Source organism: Apostichopus japonicus, chromosome 8 (assembly GCF_037975245.1).
Source record: "Apostichopus japonicus isolate 1M-3 chromosome 8, ASM3797524v1, whole genome shotgun sequence".
Lineage (NCBI taxonomy): Eukaryota > Metazoa > Echinodermata > Holothuroidea > Aspidochirotida > Stichopodidae > Apostichopus > Apostichopus japonicus.
This window is the reverse complement of record NC_092568.1, coordinates 36,763,678-36,786,253: the sequence shown is the minus strand read 5'-3', so window position 1 is coordinate 36,786,253 and position 22,576 is coordinate 36,763,678. Positions and strand designations below refer to the sequence as shown.

Genomic DNA, 22,576 nt, shown 5'->3' with positions numbered 1-22,576 from the left:
TTCCAGTCTGATTTTAAAATAACCGCTCTTGAGCCTGTACAGTATATCATTAGACAATGTAACAGAAAAGTTGCATATCTGAACATGTACAAATGTATGGCAGTTTTCTATAGACGAGACCTTTGGTCCCAACTGCTCTCAAAACTAAGTACCATAATTTGAGCTTGAATAATATACACTGTAGCAGACCATGCAGCATGAAGTATTACACTGTAGCAGACCATGCAGCATGAAGTATTACACTGTAGCAGACCATGCAGCATAAAGTATCACACTGTAGCAGACCATGCAGCATAAAGTATTACACTGTAGCAGGCCATGCAGCATGAAGTATTACACTGTAGCAGGCCATGCAGCATGAAGTATTACACTGTAGCAGACCATGCAGCATGAAGTATTACACTGTAGCAGACCATGCAGCATAAAGTATTACACTGTAGCAGACCATGCAGCATGAAGTATTACACTGTAGCAGACCATGCAGCATGAAGTATTACACTGTAGCAGACCATGCAACATGAAGTATTACACTGTAGCAGACCATGCAGCATAAAGTATTACACTGTAGCAGACCATGCAGCATGAAGTATTACACTGTAGCAGACCATGCAGCATAAAGTATTACACTGTAGCAGACCATGCAGCATGAAGTATTACACTGTAGCAGACCATGCAGCATAAAGTATTACACTGTAGCAGACCATGCAGCATGAAGTATTACACTGTAGGAGACCATGCAGCATGAAGTATTACACTGTAGCAGACCATGCAGCATGAAGTATTACACTGTAGCAGACCATGCAGCATGAAGTATTACACTGTAGGAGACCATGCAGCATGAAGTATTACACTGTAGCAGACCATGCAGCATGAAGTATTACACTGTAGCAGACCATGCAGCATGAAGTATTACACTGTAGCAGACCATGCAGCATGAAGTACTACACTGTATCAGACCATGCAGCATGAAGTATTACACTGTAGCAGACCATGCAGCATGAAGTATTACACTGTATCAGACCATGCAGCATGAAGTATTACACTGTAGCAGACCATGCAGCATGAAGTATTACACTGTAGCAGACCATGCAGCATGAAGTATTACACTGTAACACACCATGCAGCATAAAGTATTACACTGTAGTAGACCATGCAGCATAAAGTATTATAGGAAGACAAACAGCAAGTCTCCTTTCTGCTTTATACAGTCCTCTACCATCATTGCTTCCTATTTTCCTAGTTTCCTTTGTCTGTTGCTTTGCTCTGGTGATTGCCTCGTTTATTTCTTCCTTCCACATTTACATGCACTGCTAAGTCCTTTTAGTGTCTACCCTATTGTATCTACATATTATCTGCTTTCTGATATACAATAGCCAGCTTTCACACAGACTACAGCATAAAAAGTGTATTAATGTCTATCCTTTGATTCTGAATCTAGTCTAGATATTAGGTGTTTACTAAAATATCTCCCCCCCCCCCCTCGCCATTCAGCTTTCCCAGACAGGAAACTCTGAAGGGATATCTTCCCCCCCCCATTCATCTTTCCCAGACAGGAAGCTCTGAAGGGACATATATAAAACAACTATACAAGTGGGACTATTGCAGACTCTGGACTCTCCAGATGACACACAAACAACCACCGGCAGCAATGCTACGATAATTTGAGTACAAAAGTCCTACACCGGTGTAGTACTGCAAGCAGCATTGCAGGCCTTCCTGTAGCCGCTGTTGCTTTTAATTGAAGATGCAGCAGCGAGAGCATCCGCCACGGCAACACACTGTACAGTGATGGATTGAAAAGCAAACAGTCTGTTGAGCTCTCATAATCAGCAATACAGTACTGTAGCTCTTCACTGCCACTAGCCAAACAACGCGGTTCCTTGACACTGCATTCGAACTCAACTCATTAAAATTACCGTTTCCGCTCCTCTCGATCAATAACGCCCGTTTTCATGAATGTTTTATGATAGAAGCTTTAGTTACTTGTGGTGGTTTCTGAGAATCTTAGCACTGACCTAACTTGTGAACAGACACACGCAAAATCACCAAATTCTGACATCTTTTGCGGTGTGGTAGGCTGTCGCTAATATCTAACAAGTTAATGCCTAACTGTTTGGTGTTGATCCAGTAGTAGAGATCTATTTCGGAGGTGCAAGCGAAACACCGTCAGACTCGCTGCAGGAGCCAGTGGGAGGAAAGGGACAATTTTTGGCAGTAACCCATTATAAAAGTACATATTTAGATTAACTGAAACTTTTACAAGGTAAATAGATTACCTAAAAAAAAAAATTAAAAAAATCTCCTGAACCTAATACTTTAATGACTACTGTAGCATGGTTATGTAAGGGTTAAGTTGTCAAAACTCTTTATTCTTGATTGACGGTGATTCATGTATTAAAATATTTCATATCTACTGCACAGAAATGGGCGGTTTGCAAGTTTATAAATAAAAAAATTGACTTACTGAATAACTTTTATTGAAACAAGACTAAACCATTGATGTGAAAGTTTAGAATTGACCAAACACATAAAAACAAGGATTTTTTATCATTGCTCTGACATGCAAATTTCCATTGGAATAAGTTAATTTTTTATCAATTCATAAATTATCTACAAAATGGCTCAGAGCTTGCAAAACATGACTAATAATGTGCCACATGTAAGGGATGTTCCAACAAAATCCTACTTTGTTTGAGTCATATTTGAGCACTCAAATTCTGGAATTTTTCTCGAATTGAAAAGAATGGATTTCTTAAAACTTTCAAAGTTGCTGCTTTACAGGTGGTCATCTATTATAGCTGCATGCAATATTGGATTCCTAATTTCCCATAACATGGCAGATTTTCTTCATTGTTTTCCATATCAATTCAATTCAAATATTTTTAAGATCGATTGAACAAAAGACAACAGTGGTGTCTGCCATTTTATTCCCAGTAATGTTACTAGAGAAAAATGTTTGGGTCCCTTGAAAAAAGCTTCCGTACAGATCGAACACCAATTGTGTTTATTGTATGACCTATGTTTACTACCTATGTTTACTACCTATATTTACAGATGTGATCGTATCACTGCCTATACTTTGTGAATGCTCTACACAATATATAGGGCAGATGCCAGTGCGCCAGTTATGACTCCTTTCCCATTAGAGTATCACAACTTTTTACCCAATTTCAATTTAAAAAAACTCAAGCTTCAATGGCTACTTTTGACGATATATGCACTTGCACAAAAATATAAGCAGAATTTAACCTAAAATGTGTGTCAATAAGGCCTAACGATATGATAATTGAGTGCACACATATGATACTGTATAGCATATACTTCACTACAATGGTTGCAGTTTAACAACATACTTTGTGTTCATCGAGCAATGGAGATCCAAGAATGTTTGCAGAAAATGGGTAAGGGACTATGAGCCAATCAAATCACAGGAAACTTGGAAAAACATCCTTCGGTAATTTTAGCATGAATATCTGTGTTAAAGAAATGTTGTTAGATCTGTACCTTGCAGTTGATTGTTATGATATTTGTTTTCAAACAAATTCAATCATCTGTAGTAGGAATGGAAGAAATTTGTTCTTTTGAGATTGTGTGTTTCTTTTGTTCTTTTTTTTCGAAAGGCAAAAAGAAAGATATATGCTTTATTTTAAAAAGAAAGAAAGATATCCATTCAACATGTTCTTTTATGGTTTGCATAGGCCTAGTTGTGAGTGTGTTTACTTGGGAATTTTGTCTTCAAAAAAGTTTGCATCTGCAGGATGGACACAAGCAATTTGAAGATTTTGAGTTCTTGGATAAAACATTGAGTCCCGAATGCAGAATCCTGCTTTCATAACAAGGACGCAGAATCCTGTGTTCATAAGGATGCTGATTTCTTGCTTTGCGTGAAAATTGACAAAATAACCCTAGTCAGCCAATTCTATCAATTTCTGGCGGCCAAGCAAAAAGAAACAGCATACTCTTTGAACATCTCTGCCAAGGCTTTTCTCAATTTTGCAAGTATTTTGCAACAAATTGTGATGCCTAATGATCAAAAGTTACATTCATGTAGTTTAGGTAGTTAGGAATGTGCATATGTTGACTGGGAGACACGTAAGAGAGGACCGAAATAAATGCACAGATTCATGCAGCAGTTTTATGTACAAAACTTCACCCTTTTTTTTGTACAGCTGTTGATGGTAATAAGACTGAATCAGAGTAGATTTCATTGACTACTTTTACTACAGTAGGTCATAACTCACCTTTTGGGTAGCTACAAAAATACCAACAATTTTGTAGGCTATCCTGTTGCCCAGATTTGCCCCATCCATTTTGTAGATGCCTACCACACTGTAGCCACCTTCTTCCACAGGCACCCAGCCTCCATCTTCCCTGGTCATCACCTGAGCTTTCACTCTGATAAGGCATGTATCCCTAGAACGGAAATATAAAGACGTCATAAATAACGTGGCATATGATTATTGTAAATGTTACTCATCATCAACACACTGTTAATCATATTTCTAATAAAGTTATTGGACAACCAACAGAGGCTCAATGTAACCCCTCTTGGTCGCTTGAAACTAGCCAGTTCAGTGAAAGCTGGATCTGACATACTATGAGGTATATACTGTACTGAAGTACTAGTTCCACAACATACTGTAATCTGGCCAATAGAATACAAGTCAACATACATCAATAGGGATCCATGGTTACTGCTTGTATTGCACACCTTTGACAACCTACTAGTGATGGACATTAGATATTAGCTTGTACTGTGCGTCTTACTGCCATTTGTGCGCCAAAATATTGTACATTCCACAGTATAAAAGATTGCATAAAGTATCACAAATTTGATCCAGATTTTTTGTATCTGGACAATTAACCTCTAAAGTCTTCCAACAACAATACATGACATGTATGGATAGTAGAATAACCAAGGCAGCTGACCAAACTAAGAGGAACTTGGACGACAGTGCCAAAGGTTATCCCATAGCACTCTGACATGGTACTGTAAGATAAAGGCATGCACTTGTAAAGATGTTAAAAACTTATCACTGCACATTGGGATGAAATACTCAACAATTAAGACAATATCAAAATGCCTTGAATCTCAAAGGAGGCATGTTACCCAGCCACCCACAATTGGTACAAGTGATATCCAGATCAATGTCAAAACTTCCCCAAACAGCTTTATGAAAATCTTATTCCATTAACTAGATATCCCAGATTTAATGTTTCTTCACAAGTTCACACACAAACATAAGAAATTATTGCCCACATGTGCCTTTAGTGTATGTGTTAGTGAATGTTTTCTTTACTTACTACAATTTTTCTTTTGGAGATGGATTTTGCAAATGCTGAATCTAAAATTTTGAGAAAAAAAACTAACATGACCCAAAGATGGCATAGGTTTCAATTACAAAGAAAATAAGGTACGAGAAAGACGGAAGACTTCTGATCCTTCCATTCTTTGTTGTAACAGAGATTTAATCTACTGCCATAAAGGCCTATTGGTTTAGAGTGGCTATATAATGTATGTACAAAACTTGTCTGGATACTTTCACCAGGTTTTATCACATGTAACTGTAAGTAACTTAATTATAGCTAATGTCAAGCAACTACTGTTGTACTCCTTAAAGAGGATGCTTTCATTCCTTAATGAGGTGAAAGCCCTTGATCAACACCTTCCCTTAACAAAGCATTAAGTCAATGTGCTTGCTATCATATAAAAGAGGAGACAAAAGATACCAGAAAGGTGCGAAAAGCACCCAATGTCAACTACAATAACCAAGCCACGTTAGGATTTCTTTCAAGTGGCAAAACCTTCTCATAGTATGGCAATGTCGTCGTCGTCAACAACAAAGTTACGGTCAATATATAGGGATGATGGTTACACTCCCTCATAGCAAATAATTTGAGTTGCGAGAGTGTAAACGAAGACACCTTTGTCTTCACAATTTGCAGGGTAAAGGACCTTTCTCTGTCTCTCTGCAACATCAGGAGATTCCAGGGTTAAATAAACCCACACGACTTCCTCAGAGGTGCCAAAGCATAACATTTGGCTTAGTGCACACCAGGCAAATATTTTTCCAGTTTCTTTATTTTATTTTTGTATGAGTACACTGGCACACTTAGTGGTTCTGTACAAGACATGGTTCATCAACAGAGTACAATACCAAACAAAGTCAGACAATGAACTTGACGATAACACCCAAATGCTCAAGCCTTCTGTCTTGTTCCACAAATCGTAATGTGCTTTTAAAAGCTTCATATCACACATAACCCCCAAAATTGATGGTTAGCTATATTTGGAAATACAACTGCACATGAAGGAGTTTAAACTAGAAGTGCATTCGACCTATTGGCCTTCACCTTTTTTTTCCCTCTCAAAATGGTCTCTCAATACATAAAAATGGAGAGTTGCACGAGTTGCACACAGTAGCCGTGACCAGAGATCTTCACAGTGTGTTTAAAATCTTCCACAGTTTGTGTCACTAACTTTTTTACAGCAGTTACACACATTAGCTTTTCTGTGAAATTCAGATTAAGTATCTAACTACTTTAATATAATGTTATAGCACTAACCATGTTGAGAAAAGGAAGGTGAAATATGAGAATTGCAAATACAAAAGCATAAACAAAACACAGAACATGTTAAGGACAACATATCTTATATTATATTATAGGCATGATCATATCTTATTTTATTCTTGTCAGATTCTAGACAGTCCCTTTAAGAGAAACACTTGATCATTAGCACAGGAAGTAGTAAAACAAAAGCATACAGATAACACTTAACTTAAATAAAGGAAGACATAGCACTTGTGTCAACAAGAATAGGACAGTTAAATTTATAAAGAGAATACAGGGTTCCAAAGGTCTTTAGAGCAATATAATGTATAAATAATGCCTTGAAGTGCCGACTAATTCACACACAGTACAACACCTTACTCCAGTCTTCTAGTTCACAAATGCACTGTAGACTGTCCCATAAGACCACAAGCTGTGTCCAACAACTTTTTGATCTCCTGTGCTTGGCAATGCACATATAGGGTACAGCCAAACGTACCTCAAAAATCATTCAATGTACTAAATATCTTGGCAGCCCGTATCTTTGTGAGTCATTATTTAAAATATTTTTCATTGACTTATGCACAGTTTGTACATGCGATACTTACCAATTGTTGTAAGTGGGCTAAAAGGGGAAAATTTGGACTTCAATGGCCATTTACATATAATAAACTACACTTGAAAGACAATGCCAACTACATTGTCTATCATACCAACTTCCATTAATAACAAAACAAAACCTGCAGAATAGTGGAGACTTATTCAGTGCTTGATATAGGTCAAGAATACTCTGCCATACCTTAACTATGGTCCAAAAGAATGCACCAAAATGAAAAATACCAAGAGATATTTATGAATGCAAAACTAAGCCCAAACTATAGTTGGTTCACTTCTGAATGGTAGATCTAGAGAAGAAAGTGAAGTGGGTGCTGCTGAACCAAAAGTGTGTCAGAGAAGATGCAGAACTAAAAATCTCACCAAGTTTTGTAGGTAAGGTAGATAGTGATAGTGCAAATGTTAATTGGAGACAGGTAAGAGTAGGTTAATTACCTATGAGGGGGCATTGTTTGCTGAGAAGCTTGTTTCAATAAGATGTTTTTCACATGTCACATTCACTTAGTAGATCTGTTTGACCTTTAAAGTTGTACAGTACCAGCATGTGAGACAACCTTTTCAAATGTTCATTACCTTGTAAGACATCAAAAGCTGGTCCACATATTAGAACTGAGTCATTTTGCTGAAAGCCACAACATCTTTGGGCACATTTATATTGACTTTGCTAACCCCAAACTGTGAAATTTCCTCTTCAAACAGGAGTACCTAAAAGTTCAGCTTCTTGGGAAATTTATGCTCTTTAAAATAGTTTGGAAACACAAAAGAATTTTGTTTATCCACATAGGAAGTAGACCTCCATTTATCCCTCTCTCTAAATCCTGCTTTTGATGTTTGTCATGAAATGCACAATAAAATCTTGAGCAGCTCAAGACCACAGAGGTAATAGCAAGGATCTAACAAAAGGCTAACATTGTCCTCAAAGGGCAAGTGAGAGTTATGGTACTCTAAACTGTGCCAAGGGCAATGTTATTCCTGTTTTGTGGCTCTAATACAGGGAAGAATTTGGAATTTTAGCAATATTAAAGGGGGTCTTATTCAAATCCCCAGAGTTCAATATACATGAAGAAAATGATCAGAAAGGAACAAAATTCCCTTCCAAGTACCACATCTTTGAATATCATTGTTGAAGAAATCTCTAGAAGGAAGATGGGCTTTGGTCAATGTGACAGTACCTGCAACTGCTTTATTGATTCAAATGACTTCAGCAGAAAGTCTGTAGTAAAAGGCTTTGAGTCACATGCTTGGCAAGGCATCTTTATGTACTGCATTGTTAGTAGGGGTATTCAAACCTTCTGTGGTGTCTGTTTTATTTGTGATACTTAAGAACCAGAAATATCTGTGAGAAAAGTGTCACAAGCTGAGAAAAGCAAGTCAATATTTGGTGATAAGGTAAAAAAATGCCCAAACAAGGCATCACTGAAAAATTGATAGTTGGTAAAACTGAACTATCCAAAGTCAAAATTCCTATTGTTGTGACATCCTCTGACATAGATTCAGAAGGAAGAGTGATGTGACCTTAGAGGGGGGTCATTGGAGGCCCAGTGTAAGAATGCTACCATTTTGTAGTCTCGGTAGATCAGAGTGTGAGTATAGGTGACAGGAAAGAGAGCAGGTGGAAGCAGTAGATTCTTTAAAGTGATTATTCTCTAGCTCTAAATAAAACACTGCCCATACAATGTTGACATGTACAAACCATACTGCAGCAAATTCAATGTATAAGCTAGCCACTTTAATCATAATCAAAGCTTTCTTCAATAGCATACTATACTATACATATATCTGATACAGATATCTGTTACCAGCTTATCCCTCCATTCCTTCAGTCTTTTGTAACCACAGTTATCAATGGATATGGCTTTTATAAATAGACATCCAAACTCCTCTGGTAGCTGAGCAGCTAAAGGAGAATGAATACTTGAATAGTCAGACCTGTATTATCTTGATCATGAGGTGATTATTGCTTCCATTCACTGTTGACTTGACTATGGCCTCACACAATAAAAGTGTCCAGTGTAGAGCAAACACTGGACAATGCGTATACCTTTGTGCACAAGAAGAGTATTCTAAGAGGTAAACAGCAGGAAACTCAACAGGCAACAGTGATAATCTTTGATCAATAACTTCCATCACTGCATCACAATGGGAACGGTTTCAAGACAAACTGAGGACCCTCAACACGATTTCTCACAATAGTTCAAACACAGACACAATTTCGAACTTAAAACGGTGTCTTGTTTGTCAGTTTCCCCAAACCTGTAGATTCTACAATTACTAAATGCAATTGATCCAGCCCAGACACCCGCATCGACTTTTCATCAAACTGAACTTAAATATCGAGAAATTAATCAAATTCATTCAAGTTTAAACATTTTGTCAGCCAGAGACTTTTATACATAAATTCACATAAAAATTACTTGCATAAAGCAAGTCAGAAATCATCATTTTTTTTTTACTTAATGTTTTCTTCAATATTTGAAACAAAACTTTGAAAACCACATTAATGAACTTCATCGCTATTTCTAACACCAGCTCAAAAGCTGATATTACAAGAACTAAGCTGCTAGCATTCTTTCAAATTAATATGCACTCGAAACCACTCTATTAAAAACTTCCCATAACTGATAAAAAAAGGATACCTTTAATTATGACAGACTTGTGAGATCAACAAGGACTTGTCACTCTTGTGTCATATTAATTATATTTACATGTATGTATCTACTTACAACCATGTAGAAAGTTGTACCTCCGTTAGTGTTAATTGAAATGGACTTATCTTGAAACATGTGCAAGTCAGAATGTCTACATTCCACATTAAAACCCTTTGAGATGGATATATGCTGCACAATATTTTCTCTGTGATGTTACATTTGTAATTTAAACTTAATCTCAAAACCACTGGATAGCTTCATACCTATAATGTACAGTAGAACATTTAGCAACAGCCTTCATAATCCAGCCAAACAATACTTTACAACACTACAGTACCGTTGATAAATAGCGACTGCTGACACAATGTCAGATATGCAATAGTGAGAATGGTCAAAGTAAAATTAATATTCATATACACTGGGAGTTTGGCAAGTTGATCCAATAGTGGGTGCACACTAATTGACAGGCAGCAAGTCAAAGGTTTACAACCAAGGATAACAATTGGTTTATAGTGTCTTTCATATTTCAAAATTTCGACCTTAAGATAGATGTGACCTACAGTAGGATCTTTTGATGTTCGTTTGATGTAAAAAGCACAGAATCAAAAGATGAAGATAATCATTTTTCACCAAATTGTCTCTTTACATCACAAATGGTTGTTACTGGTCAGAATTGTCCAGGTACTGACAGCATTCCCTAAACCTGGCCAACGTGAATGAACCAGATTATATGCCACAGTTGATTAGAAAAGCATATCAAAAACATAGTCTAGCAGAAGTGCCCACTTTTATTAGTGGCAGTCACAAAATTAGATATATGACATGGTGTTGTAACTTGTAACGTAGTATCGTTCTAGTACCATACCTAGCATCGTTAAAACACTATGTTATTACACAGTGTACAAAAATCTCTACCTTGCTTGAAATAGCACTTTCACAATAATAATATTACACCAGTGATGTATTTCTGAACAATTTAAGCATAAGTCGTAAAGTATGTCACAGTGCACACCCTCCACATTGTTAGAAGTTCCTACTGTACTTCATAGAAGGCTACACAATGATTATGTGTATCTTCATTTTTGCTCAAGAATACCAATACAAAATCATTTCAAACATTTGCAATAACAGCCAAAATCTTACGCAGTATGATCAGGTACCTGTACTATAGCAATTACCAGAATGTTCCAGCAATGTTTAGTACCTGTCTGACAATCAGAAAATTGGGAAAATGACATTTAAAAGCATCAGTTTGCAATTAATTTGCCATAACTTGGAATAATGGAAGGTGAGCAAATAGATTTGAGGGGGTACTCTGAAAAACTCAAGTATGTGTGATTATGGCATGGCTAGATCAGTATGATACAAAGTTCTACATGACATAATAAAATACATAAAATCTTTAAGACCTCTTGATAACATTGCAAGAAAAGTTTTAGCTTAGATTATAATACTCCATTTACTTTAAGAATCACTGCTACAAATAGATGAAGTTCTCAATACCTTCCAAGTTGCAATCAAAGCCTTACATACTATGGACTTAGATTGAGGTTAACTTTGCTATGAAAAAGTTCCTAATAAAATACCCCAGTGCACCTTACCTATTCACCAAAAGAAATGATGTAGGCAGGCAGAATGAGTGAAAGTTTGTTGGTACGTACAATGGACTTAAGGCTCTTACCCTTACTAATATATCTGACACTGTTCTTAGATGAGCCAAGGAACATTGGTTTCTCAGCAAGTGGTAAATAGATTTATGAATAATTCCATGCTAAGGTTCCTGTCCAATTTTATTCAAATTACAAAATGAAGACACAATATTAATTCTAACTTGCTATCCAACATATGTAGGCCAACCTGCATGATAGGCATACATTAATTTAGACTAGTACAACACCAGTACATATTTTCATAACATGACAACAGCAAGAGCACTGGAATGCAAAATCTAGACTGCCAAAAAGCCTTAGAAGACTTAGGTACTAACGTTTAAGCCCAAGCATAATAATAGTAATAGTATAACCGTACTACAACAAACTGACATGCTTAACTTAGGCCTACAGTTCAAAAATTGAATAAAAGTATGCTCTTCTCAAATGGGCTAAGCCTAGTATCCCTCATAATTACATGACTCTGACGTTAACTTTTCTAGCTGATAAAATAATTATTTACTGTGTCTGAATATGCTCCCCTGATTAAATCCTGACCTACAATTTGACATACATTACGATTAGTATATGTCTGCATGGGACCTACATACTAATACACACATGTACTAAGGTAATGATCTATGCATTGGTTATGTACACTGTTGCACCGCACAGTACAGTACAGCGTGAGGAGCAGTGTCTAACTACATATTATGCACCGTAACGTTTGGTAAGTCAGTGCATAACGTTAGAGTTAATCAGGAAAATCGCCGGTGTTTGGTTGAAAAATACTCACTCATCCAACGGTGTCTCTTTTTTCTCCATGTCAGTGAGGATTTCCTCTTTATGCTACCTCCTTTGAAAACATATGTAATCCATTATTATCCTTTTTGCCTTTTTTCCGACGAGATATCCTGAAGCTTTGCTAAGTATGTACCTGTACGAGAATACACATGTTGAGAGCAAGCTAGCCCCATGAATCACAGAGAGGAAATGATTTACCTTAGCACTCAAATAGGTTCACATAAGAAAAGTAGTTCTAAGCTGTGACAATAACAAACATTGAGACCTTTTCAGTTTCCATATATATCGCAAACTAGAAACGAGAAATTGTACAAAATATCATTTATATGTTATGTGGGCGCAATTCAGTATGTTTACAAAAGTAAAACACGATATTATAGCCACATTTAGACGAGTGCGGAAGAATTTCTTCCACAGTACGTTTCTTGTTTGTCGCCAAATCCATTTGATATGCAAATTTACTTCCTCTCTGTGGCCTTGTCAAGGTATCGGCTTACTGAAAGACTTGCTTCAAGTCGTTTTCATCCGGTCAGAGGGAAGTTTCCCCATGTATACCGCTGATTCAGTTATGCCAATGTGAAAGTGCTACAGTTCAATCCTACAATGACTCCAGAATCAACCAAGAACATGCAACAATGTTATTGTGATAACTCAACGTGATTAATTTGAAAACGAAGAAGGATAATCAGATACTACACACCGATGAGCTAAAGAACTTGCATATTGAGACGTGCTGATGACATTTTATGAATATAATGCACATTTCATCGAATTACATTTCTGCAAATCAAAATGTCCAAACTTGCAAGATTCCGCTGAGTATTTACACCGTATCTGCTTATCATATTTCAAATGACAAAATGATCATGATGGCCAAGGGAAGGGCATACAAACTGGCTTAAACACAAGACAATTTCAAAACAGAAAGTAGTTCAGTACTGTGTGGAATGGAATAGATCGAAGCCGTTTAACCGGAACTACACAATGACAATGCGTTTAGTTATTGCGTATTCATTTTTGTAAATATCAATAATTATTACGCAATAATCAGTAGTGAGCATCGTCAATTTAGGGTATTCACCATGTTTATGATCAGAGTTTAGAAATAAACAGGGGTGAGGGGACAATAATTATTGCTAATCATTGCTCAACTTAAGCATCGCTTTCTTATCTAAAAGTTTCTCTGTTGCTGTTTCTTCGTCTACACTCCCAGCTGTGCCATGCGCCCACATGTTCAATAAACGCATTCATATTTGCATAATACTAATTACCAATAGGCACGGCATAATATAAGTTTTCATTCAAATAACGTTCGCAAGTGCTCCGCAAATTTTACGAGAAAAATTGAACTTCTTAAAACAAAAATACATGGGTTTCCTGACGCTGTAGGAGGAAATGCTTACGTAAGCTGAAGACTTTGAAATTCTTCACTATAAAGGTCAACATAAGTTAAAGGTTGTGTGGCAATAATTCACGTCAATGGGTGTGGTTAATATGCTCCTTGTATATCTGTTTTTGATGGTGTACAGTTAGTTTGACTTAGTCATCGGAAAACGAATCCTTTATTCACAAATATTTGGCCACAAGGCGTATACTAATACATAACAGGCTCAAATGGGCAGACGGAGATATGTAACTCACGGTGATAACATTTTGATGTACTAACACAATTGAGCTGATGACTTAAAAGTAACTGTGAACACTTGAAATTTCTGTTGAGGGGGAAACTGGAAAATCCTGTTTCCTTTGCAACTTGATTGTATAGCTACGTCGTGTGATATAGTATGCCTTTTAGTTCTAACCGCCAGCTACACTTTCAGAGTTTTACAAAATTGCGTGGAACTAATCCGTGAATCGTTTGAACTCACCGGGAAACAAACATATGGGTCACTAAGGGTAGAAAAGGGGTCGAAGGGGGTGGGGGCAAATGGATTGACTCCCATCGATGAACCGACAAGACACTACACGTTCCTGACATTGAATACGTAACTGCTAGCACTCTCCCATACTTCCCTAGGTTTATACGGTTTTGTTCGACAATATGCAGTTTGAATGAGCTACTGTGTATATGGGGGAAGTGCTCGCAATTTTCCACACCCCTACATTAATGGTCTAGCTTAACAGCTGGCATATATCACGTCGAATAATGATAAAGGTTTCCGAATAATTCAGTTGACGCGGACGAGGGTAGGGGAGTCCCTAGTTCATATACTGACCATATCCCTGTACAGTACAGTTTTGATCAGATCTGTCGGTATACTACGATTCCACATATACGCACATATGTCTCATAAGGGTTAGGTAAGAAGCATGTATTTGTTCAAAATGCTCTCAAGTTTTTTCAACTGCCTGATGCCAATGACTGCTATACGTTATATTTCATTCTAAATTTCGTAAAACGCTTTCAACCACCACCACAACCCGACCCCTCACCTATTAATGAAAACTACTGTCACTCTAGAAAGTAAGCGCAATCCATCATTGCTTTAATGCATCATTACATTGATATGAAAATATGAAACGCGCATACAATGGTAAAACCAAAGCAAAAAGTTTAGATTGCCAAGGTGCAGTAATACGTACACTAATGTTATATGCCTAAAGTTCAATGGTTAGTTTATATTTCTTTAATGTAACGGTGAACTGTTATAGGCTTCGATTCTATAGGATTGGTGTCAACATTTTATTTTGTGCCAGAGACGGTTGGTAGGTTATAAACACAAAAAAGAAAGCGTGAAGGAGCTTTCTGGTTTAACAACGTAAAAGCGGATTGGAAAAGCTGTACGGACTGACGGAAATCGTCCAGTATAAAATCGATACATGTTCTTTGTGGTAACATAATTGTAGATCAATAACCTCTTATAAAGGTATTAAACTAGGTCATCTATTCAAGTATCATGAATGAAACTGTCTACCGAAAGCCAATAATTAGCGTATTGAGACTCTTTAGTGTACAGCCCTACACCTCTAGGCTGACAGCACAGCGATCGACGTAAGCATTGCTCACCCTCGGCCTTGTAGCCATATGTGTACAATCACCTCTCCAACGAAGGGGATACGGGGGCACTTTCACTTGACGTAACACCGTTAAGATCATAGTTACAGTCACTATCTAATGCACTGGTGCCCAACCTGCGGGTAAATTAACCCAGGGAAGGGGGTTACGTAGTAATGGTTAATTGGTAGTCAATTTGTTTGTGATATAATGAATACTGTGCGACTTTGTATAACTAGCATCGAATGCACTTCTACATGCACAAGGAAAGGAATGGTTTTCTAACGCCCGTTTTTCTATACATATGCGGGTAATGGTCCAAAGAGGAGAGATCGTTTGGGCTATCTGTTCAAGAAAAGTTGGGAACCACTGACAGGCTAAAGGGACTGGTGTAGAGAGGTAGATTGAATTGTTTCGTTTTAGAACTCAGGATATATCTTGGGGTGTCTTTTCTTTATATAACAAAAGGTTCCTGATACTGAACTGTAAATACCATAATCCTAATTTCATGGTCACTGTCCCAATCATATAACAATGTAAGAAGTATCTGGCAATCAATGTTACACGGTATAGTGCAGTTTGGAGTATTGTGTTTATGTATGCTCCAGTTTCTTTCTTGGATGAATTTAAGTTCAAACTTAGCAGTAGCCTATGGAGAATATCTGCTGAAGGATACGGGAAGCATTCGTGTGTCCATGCAGGGTATCCATCAAATTACCATTTTCCAATCTTAGATATATATTTCCATTACCGTGCACGTAGTCCAACATCCCCTGTCCCAGATTTCCACTACCATCCCTTTACCGGTAGGGGAACAAGGGGAGAGGACTCAGTGAAGAAGAGTAAACTTAACCCATCAGTTCGGTTGCAGTAAATTGTAAAGCACAGTTTCTCCCACTCCCAATCAACCCCCACCTCATCCTCACTTCCCACCCAGCGGACGTCCGACTCTGCATAAAAAGGGTTTTACCTGAGGCGATAATTGCAATTTCAAAAGCTAGAAAAGCATGTAACCGCAAAAGGTGTGCACTTTACAGTATATTCCATGAACTCTTTCAAAAGAAAAGGAAGTATGATTACAATCCTTCCACGCATGACATGCTTTCGCAAATAACGTCTTGGATTGTTAGGGGACCGTGTATTGCTTTATACGGGGAAGTTATTTATAATGTATTCAGTTTACCAGTCATTATTTGAGGTGAAGAATCTTTCCGCCGTCTTTTTATAGAGTCGCTTCCGTTGACATTTGAAATAAAACACCTTTTACAAGCAGTGTGGAACAATACATTGTTACCCATTTACACCCTCATATAGCCTACTTGTACAAATATGTACACACATTCTGGTAACAAATTGTAAATGACGATACTAACACTGTTAGGTCCTGCCATGTATATAACTACATGTAAAACTGCATGTAGGATGTTTTTATTGAGTTTTAATTTGCCATTTCAAAGTCGCAATCATTGAAAGTCTCTTTACAGCAAAAGGGGTAGAAGAAGGGGGGGGGGGGGGGTTTACAACATAAGCTAGACTTTATGCCCAGCATATCCGAGGTTTAGAGTTGACTCTAAATCGTTGACCAAATTGTGCCTCTAATTGCAATTAGATATATTGCATATATATATATATATATATATATATATATATATATATATTGCTGTATAAACTCTTGGATATTGTCGTTATTTTTTGGGGAGTGGGTGGCGTGGGAGGGGGGGGTGTTGGGTGTACCGGTGGCTTATTGTCATCCGATCTGTGTCTCGTCGGTTTCATCAACGTATACATAGGCCTACATATACTATTATCCAAACTTGAAGTGGGTCCGTAAAGTTGTATATACTCGTATTCTCGTAAGGTTGCCTGTAGTACTCGTGGATTTGTACTCATTCTCACACTCATACCGGAAAGGCTAGCGGGATTAGATTATACATTCTGCCAAGTGTCCATGTTGCCATCAGAATGCTCCGTAGCTGGAATGATATCCTATACGCAGCTAATGATGATCAATGAATATACATGGTTAGGCGATCATTTATAACTCATCTTTACCAGTTTAAAGTGAAAAGAATAAGTTCCGACACTTCCATGCACGTGTAGCCGTCCGTATTTCTCCGTTTCTGTACCTTAATATGTAATTAACATAGGTCCAGTAACGTAATATCGGCTGGGAACGTGTTGAAGGCTTATCGTTAGGCTAAAAATATCATGTAACCCATGCTAACGTTAATCTATCCTGTAAAGAGAAAGAAACCAACTTTTCTCGAGGCTATATCATTAGCTGTACCGTTACTGGCACAACCATGCATGTAAATGTATTTGTGCTGAAATCCTTACAATTAGAGTGAATCACTACCGTATGGTTACGAAGAAAACCAGCTAACTTTCAATAAAAGAGACCGCAAAATTGTGTTCACATGACAAACAGTGAAACGACTTGTCTATGATGTCAAATCAGTCATTCTTCTCGGTCTTACCCTTTACACAAAGGTCTATAGCAATCGAATGTGTCCTCACGACTTGTCATTCGCCTCCGTGAGGTGCCGGTTATTAAAAACTAAACTTAACCCATAGCTATACATATATAAGAGTATGCAGACGTTCTCTTAGAAGTACAACCCGTAACCGTCTCTCAACCGCAAACTTGTTTCATGGCCATAGAGCCGCACAATTTTATGAATGATTCTCCGATCTTGACGTCACAACCGTTGCCCAGCAACTGACTAGTCAGTGACGAAACCGGATAAGGCGGAGACTCATATTCTTGTTTCCTGACTGACTGGGTTTTTTCCTCCTTAATTCTGTTCATCCTGGAGGAGGATATAAAATGTTTGCCCGTTGTGAGATGGCTTTTGCTGGTCAGGCAAAATTATAGCCGTGAGTTATATGTCAGCATAAACTTGTCGTGTGTATTAAGTTCGCCATTCAGAGGCCACAATTCAATGCATCATCTAAAGTAGACGATGCTAACACGTTTTACGAAACAAGACATAAACAAATCAATGGAGATCCCTTACAATTCTTTAATATTATTTATACCAATGATATAAAACTGTCAAAATCCGACAAGATAATTCCATTGTATGAATGGTGATAATAATCAAAACATATAATTATGTTCTATGGGAAAGTAATTATTTTAAGTTGAAACATGCAATTGGCAGCTGACCCTTATGATTTTGGGTTGGCTATACTTCAGCCCACACTAATTCATCACAACAGTTCCATTATGTGCTATGCATGTATTAGAAACGACATTTAACATAGCAACGAACCTAGCTTGCACTTACAGTAATGAAGATGTTAGTAATTTGTGTTGGCAAGCAATCACGTTACATCATTCAACACGCAGGTTAGCCGTTAACATTAAAACAGGTGTTTGTGATTGCGGCGTTCACAAACTTGCAATATCATATATTCATCACGTTTATTGTTAAATGATTGTTTCCTTGAAATAGGCCTATCATATGATAATGAAGACATTATTGACTCTTATGCATGTCTCATGTTTATGAAACACCTCGCATATATAGACAGGTTCAGATATGAAAGGGTTTAGATATAAACGTTCCTAATATCCCATTCTTTTTCGCCTAAAAACAGGAATTAAAAAAAAAAACAGTGACTACTGTAAGGTGGATATTGCTGTAGCAGGTATAGCTTAGCTTTTACTTTGACCCTATGTCAGTTCCAATGAAAAGTCAAAATATAATTTTCCGAGTGACGTATTTATCTCTTAATATAGTAATATTTTTATAGGCATCGATTCAAAATTCACAAAAAAGAATTATGTCACATCCTTAGTTTTTTCAAAATAATAGTATTGGTAATTAAAGCTATTCGTCATCTGCTTCGACTATGAACATTACGTTACTGTTTTTCGCTCTGTCTTTCTCTCAACAGCCCAGTGAGCTCTATATTCTAATACGCCCTGTACCGGTATCCGTAGATATATGCATATATTCAGTCGGAAGTATTCATCTTGAGAAGATATCTGCAGTGAATAATGCACAGTGGACTATAGTCAAGGTGTCTATGGTAATCGTGCACACACGGCGGCGTCTTCTCTTGTCACATCCAGCTTTTCCACAGCAGCGCAGGAAGTTCACTTCCGTCGCGAAGGAAGGCTGCTTATCCGTCAGAATTAAGCTAATTTTGATTTTATGTGATCGAAGGGCTCCGTGCAAATGATCGTTCGCAACTTCTTGGCATTCTGTCAAATTCGGTCGGATGTTATTCATTTTGGTAATTGCACGATTCATCAGAAGCTCAGAATGTTGCTATCTACTTATTAGACTAACAAAACTGTGTTGTATGAGTGGTCATATTTGTATGGCATTTAAAGGCTAGATAATATTGGAAAAAAAAATACATTCGTGAACGAGGGAATGATATCAGATAGGAAAGACATCCTGAAATTTAGATGTGTTATTACCAGTCTTATAGACCTTTTCTTAATATGATTTCAGTTGAAGATGTGCTTATGCAGAAGGGCACGTTAATTATCCGTTAAGAAGAATATTGTCGTCGGTCTCCGAAATAAACAGGTCAAACTCAATAATTCTCTGATCGACTGTTAAAGTTACACCCATTTTCAAATGACGTTCACTGCATAGGCGTATTATATAGTACTCGTTTGCACCATCGTCTCTAACGAGTTAAAAGATCAGAACAAACATTGTTTGGGGATGTATTTGCAATTAAACAATTTTCTCCCTTGAAACGCTTAGCCTCGCTCACAAACGAAATATTATAGTTTTGTTTATAGTATAAGAGGCACAAAAATAATTGTCTTTAGGCTCAAGAAAATATATATATAAACTACGATATACTTGTCTGAATGGGCCATGGTTTTCGGGAAATCGAAATTTACAGCATTTAAAGAGAATGAACTTCATTTGCATAAAGGAATCGGCGATCGTCACCATGTGATTAAGTTAAAGTAACACATTGATAGCTCTATTTTGTAATGTTCGCACATGCAACACTTCAGAGGAATCACTACAGAAGGGGTTTTCAATGAATTTTCTACGAGCCTGGCCAGGATGGGAAAATGGAGCAAAGTCCAAAAATCTCACTATAAGCCAACCTAGGTGGTATGCAGGGTGTATGGGGCGTAATGGTGCTCAAGTCGATGGCCTTAAGGCCCTGCATTATCACCGATTAGTGCAAGATTGTGGACCGCTTTATTTCGCGGGCCGAATTGAAATCAATCGCGGGCCGGTTTTGGCTCGGGATACGCTTATCGAGAACACTACACTTATAGTATAAATGCATGAGAGATATGCGGGAAACAGAAACGGCTCTGTTATATTTGTCTAAATTAAGTATCATAATCCAGAATGCTCAAAGACAAGCAATATCACTATCAAGCTTATAACAGAGGTGCCACACCACCCACGACAGGCCCGACGAGAAGGCCGGGACCGGGGGTCGGGTGAGGCTACACTCGCGTTCCAACAAGGGGCCCGGCTGGGAGATATGGGATAAAGAATGTATTTGCATACACCAACGACTGTGCCATTAATCCATGAAGAATTCAAAAGGTGTCATAACCGTCCGCGGTTCCCGACCTGGCTCCCGACCCCCTGAACATATAATCAACCATTAAATCAACAAATAGCAAGAAGAACATACCTGTCTTCAAACATCTCGTTGATTTTATATCAAATACATGTTTATGGGACACACTTGGATAACTTCTACCTTCGGGAGTTTTTTATTATTTTTTCCATTCCACTTATATGATTTTGTATTTTTCTCTCACTGACATGTAAACACAGTTTGTCTGGTGTATGACAGGCACAGAGGAAGTGGATTCTTATGTCATGGTTTTATTGGTTTATGCAAGAGTTAAAATGTTTATGGTGATGCTTACTATGTTGTCACAATACGTTACTTACTTATTGAAAAACGTCCGAGTAATAGAACGCGATCCCATTTTTGGGGGGTTCGAAAAACAGATACGTCAGTGATTTGGCCAGATTACGAACGCAGAGTTGATCGTATTTCGTTGAGGAGGCCTTGACGTCTGCTCAAAAGAATCCTGATGTTCAGTAATTTCTTAATGTATTTTGATCGCAACATCAAAAGTCGCGACTTGCCCCCAAGTTGTTAATAATTTGAACGTTGTATGGTAATGACATTATGGGGGAATCCCCCCTGAAAATAATTCCATCACCCGTAGTCACATATACTTTTTTCATTTTGTAAACATCGTTATCTTTCTTCAAATCAAGCGACCAGCTTGAAGAGATTAGTAAACGAAAATTTAGTCTCTGTTTGATTATTTAGTTTCATCATGGAGCTATATCTGTTTATAGCTCCATGGTTTCATAAAAGATAGAAATGGAAAACAAAATGGAGACACTGGAGTTCAGATGGACTGTGGCAAGAAAACAATTGCAAATTGCTTACATAAGATCATGTCACTTGAGATTTAGGTGGGCGATGTCTGTGTACATTTTACTTCCGTGAATGAATTACGCGAAATTGAATTAGAACTAAAAATAAGTAATAATGTGATAACTGAGTGAAAGCATCATCAGATATATGTAAGTGGGGTAAGTGTAGAAGGTAGAAGGACGGACATGGGTGTTTCCTACTTACAAAAGATTAAGTCACTTAGGATTTAGGTGGGCGATGTCTGTACATTTTGCTTCCGTGAATGAATTGCGCAAAATCGAATTAGAACTAAAAATAAGTAATAAATGTGATAACGGAGTTGTAAGCATCATCAGATATATGTAAGTGGTTGTGCGTAAGTGCATAAGACAGGAGGACGGATATGTGTTTCTTCTAGAGGAGAGATGGGCGGGGGGGGGGGGGATATTTTGAGGAAAAGGGTAGGATTACTGCTTGTTCCCTTTTACAGATTATCTCCATGACAAGGGGTCTTACCTCTGTATCAATTTAAAACTGAAAAAGTCTGTCTGGAGGGATAAAAGAATGGATGGGGAAAGAGAAGATGACAATAACAAAGATATTATTTTTATGACTGTGCAAACTTGCTAGGTTGTTTGGTGATCTGAAATGAATAAAATTCTCATCAAAGACCAAATCCACCCTTGAGGTGTTCCTAGGAAAAATCAGTTCACGTATTTTATGACTCCTCTTTATCATTTTTATATTTATACTGGAGTGAATAAATGAATAAAAATGAATGAATACAGTGAAACACCTTCCCTTATAACTCTGTCTTATTGAATAAGAGATTTTTCTTTCTTCAAACAACCATACAACAAAGCAGTTTTAGATTACCTAAACAATCAGCCCAGTACATTATTAATTTTTCTTGTTAAAGCAGATAACCC

General features: G+C 37.5%; 1 protein-coding gene across 1 annotated transcript in view; it reads right to left on the bottom strand.

Annotated features, from left to right (window-relative positions):
- Window positions 1-12,601, bottom strand: part of LOC139971874 (sprouty-related, EVH1 domain-containing protein 2-like) — a 33,073-nt gene extending 20,472 nt beyond the window's left edge. The window contains exons 1-2 of the mRNA XM_071978664.1: window positions 12,261-12,601; window positions 4,242-4,413 (exon numbers count right to left, since the gene is read on the bottom strand). Coding sequence (XP_071834765.1) covers window positions 4,242-4,413; window positions 12,261-12,289 — 201 coding nt within the window. The 5' untranslated portion in view covers window positions 12,290-12,601. The remainder of the gene's footprint in view (window positions 1-4,241; window positions 4,414-12,260) is intronic.
- Window positions 12,602-22,576: the final 9,975 nt, after the last annotated feature.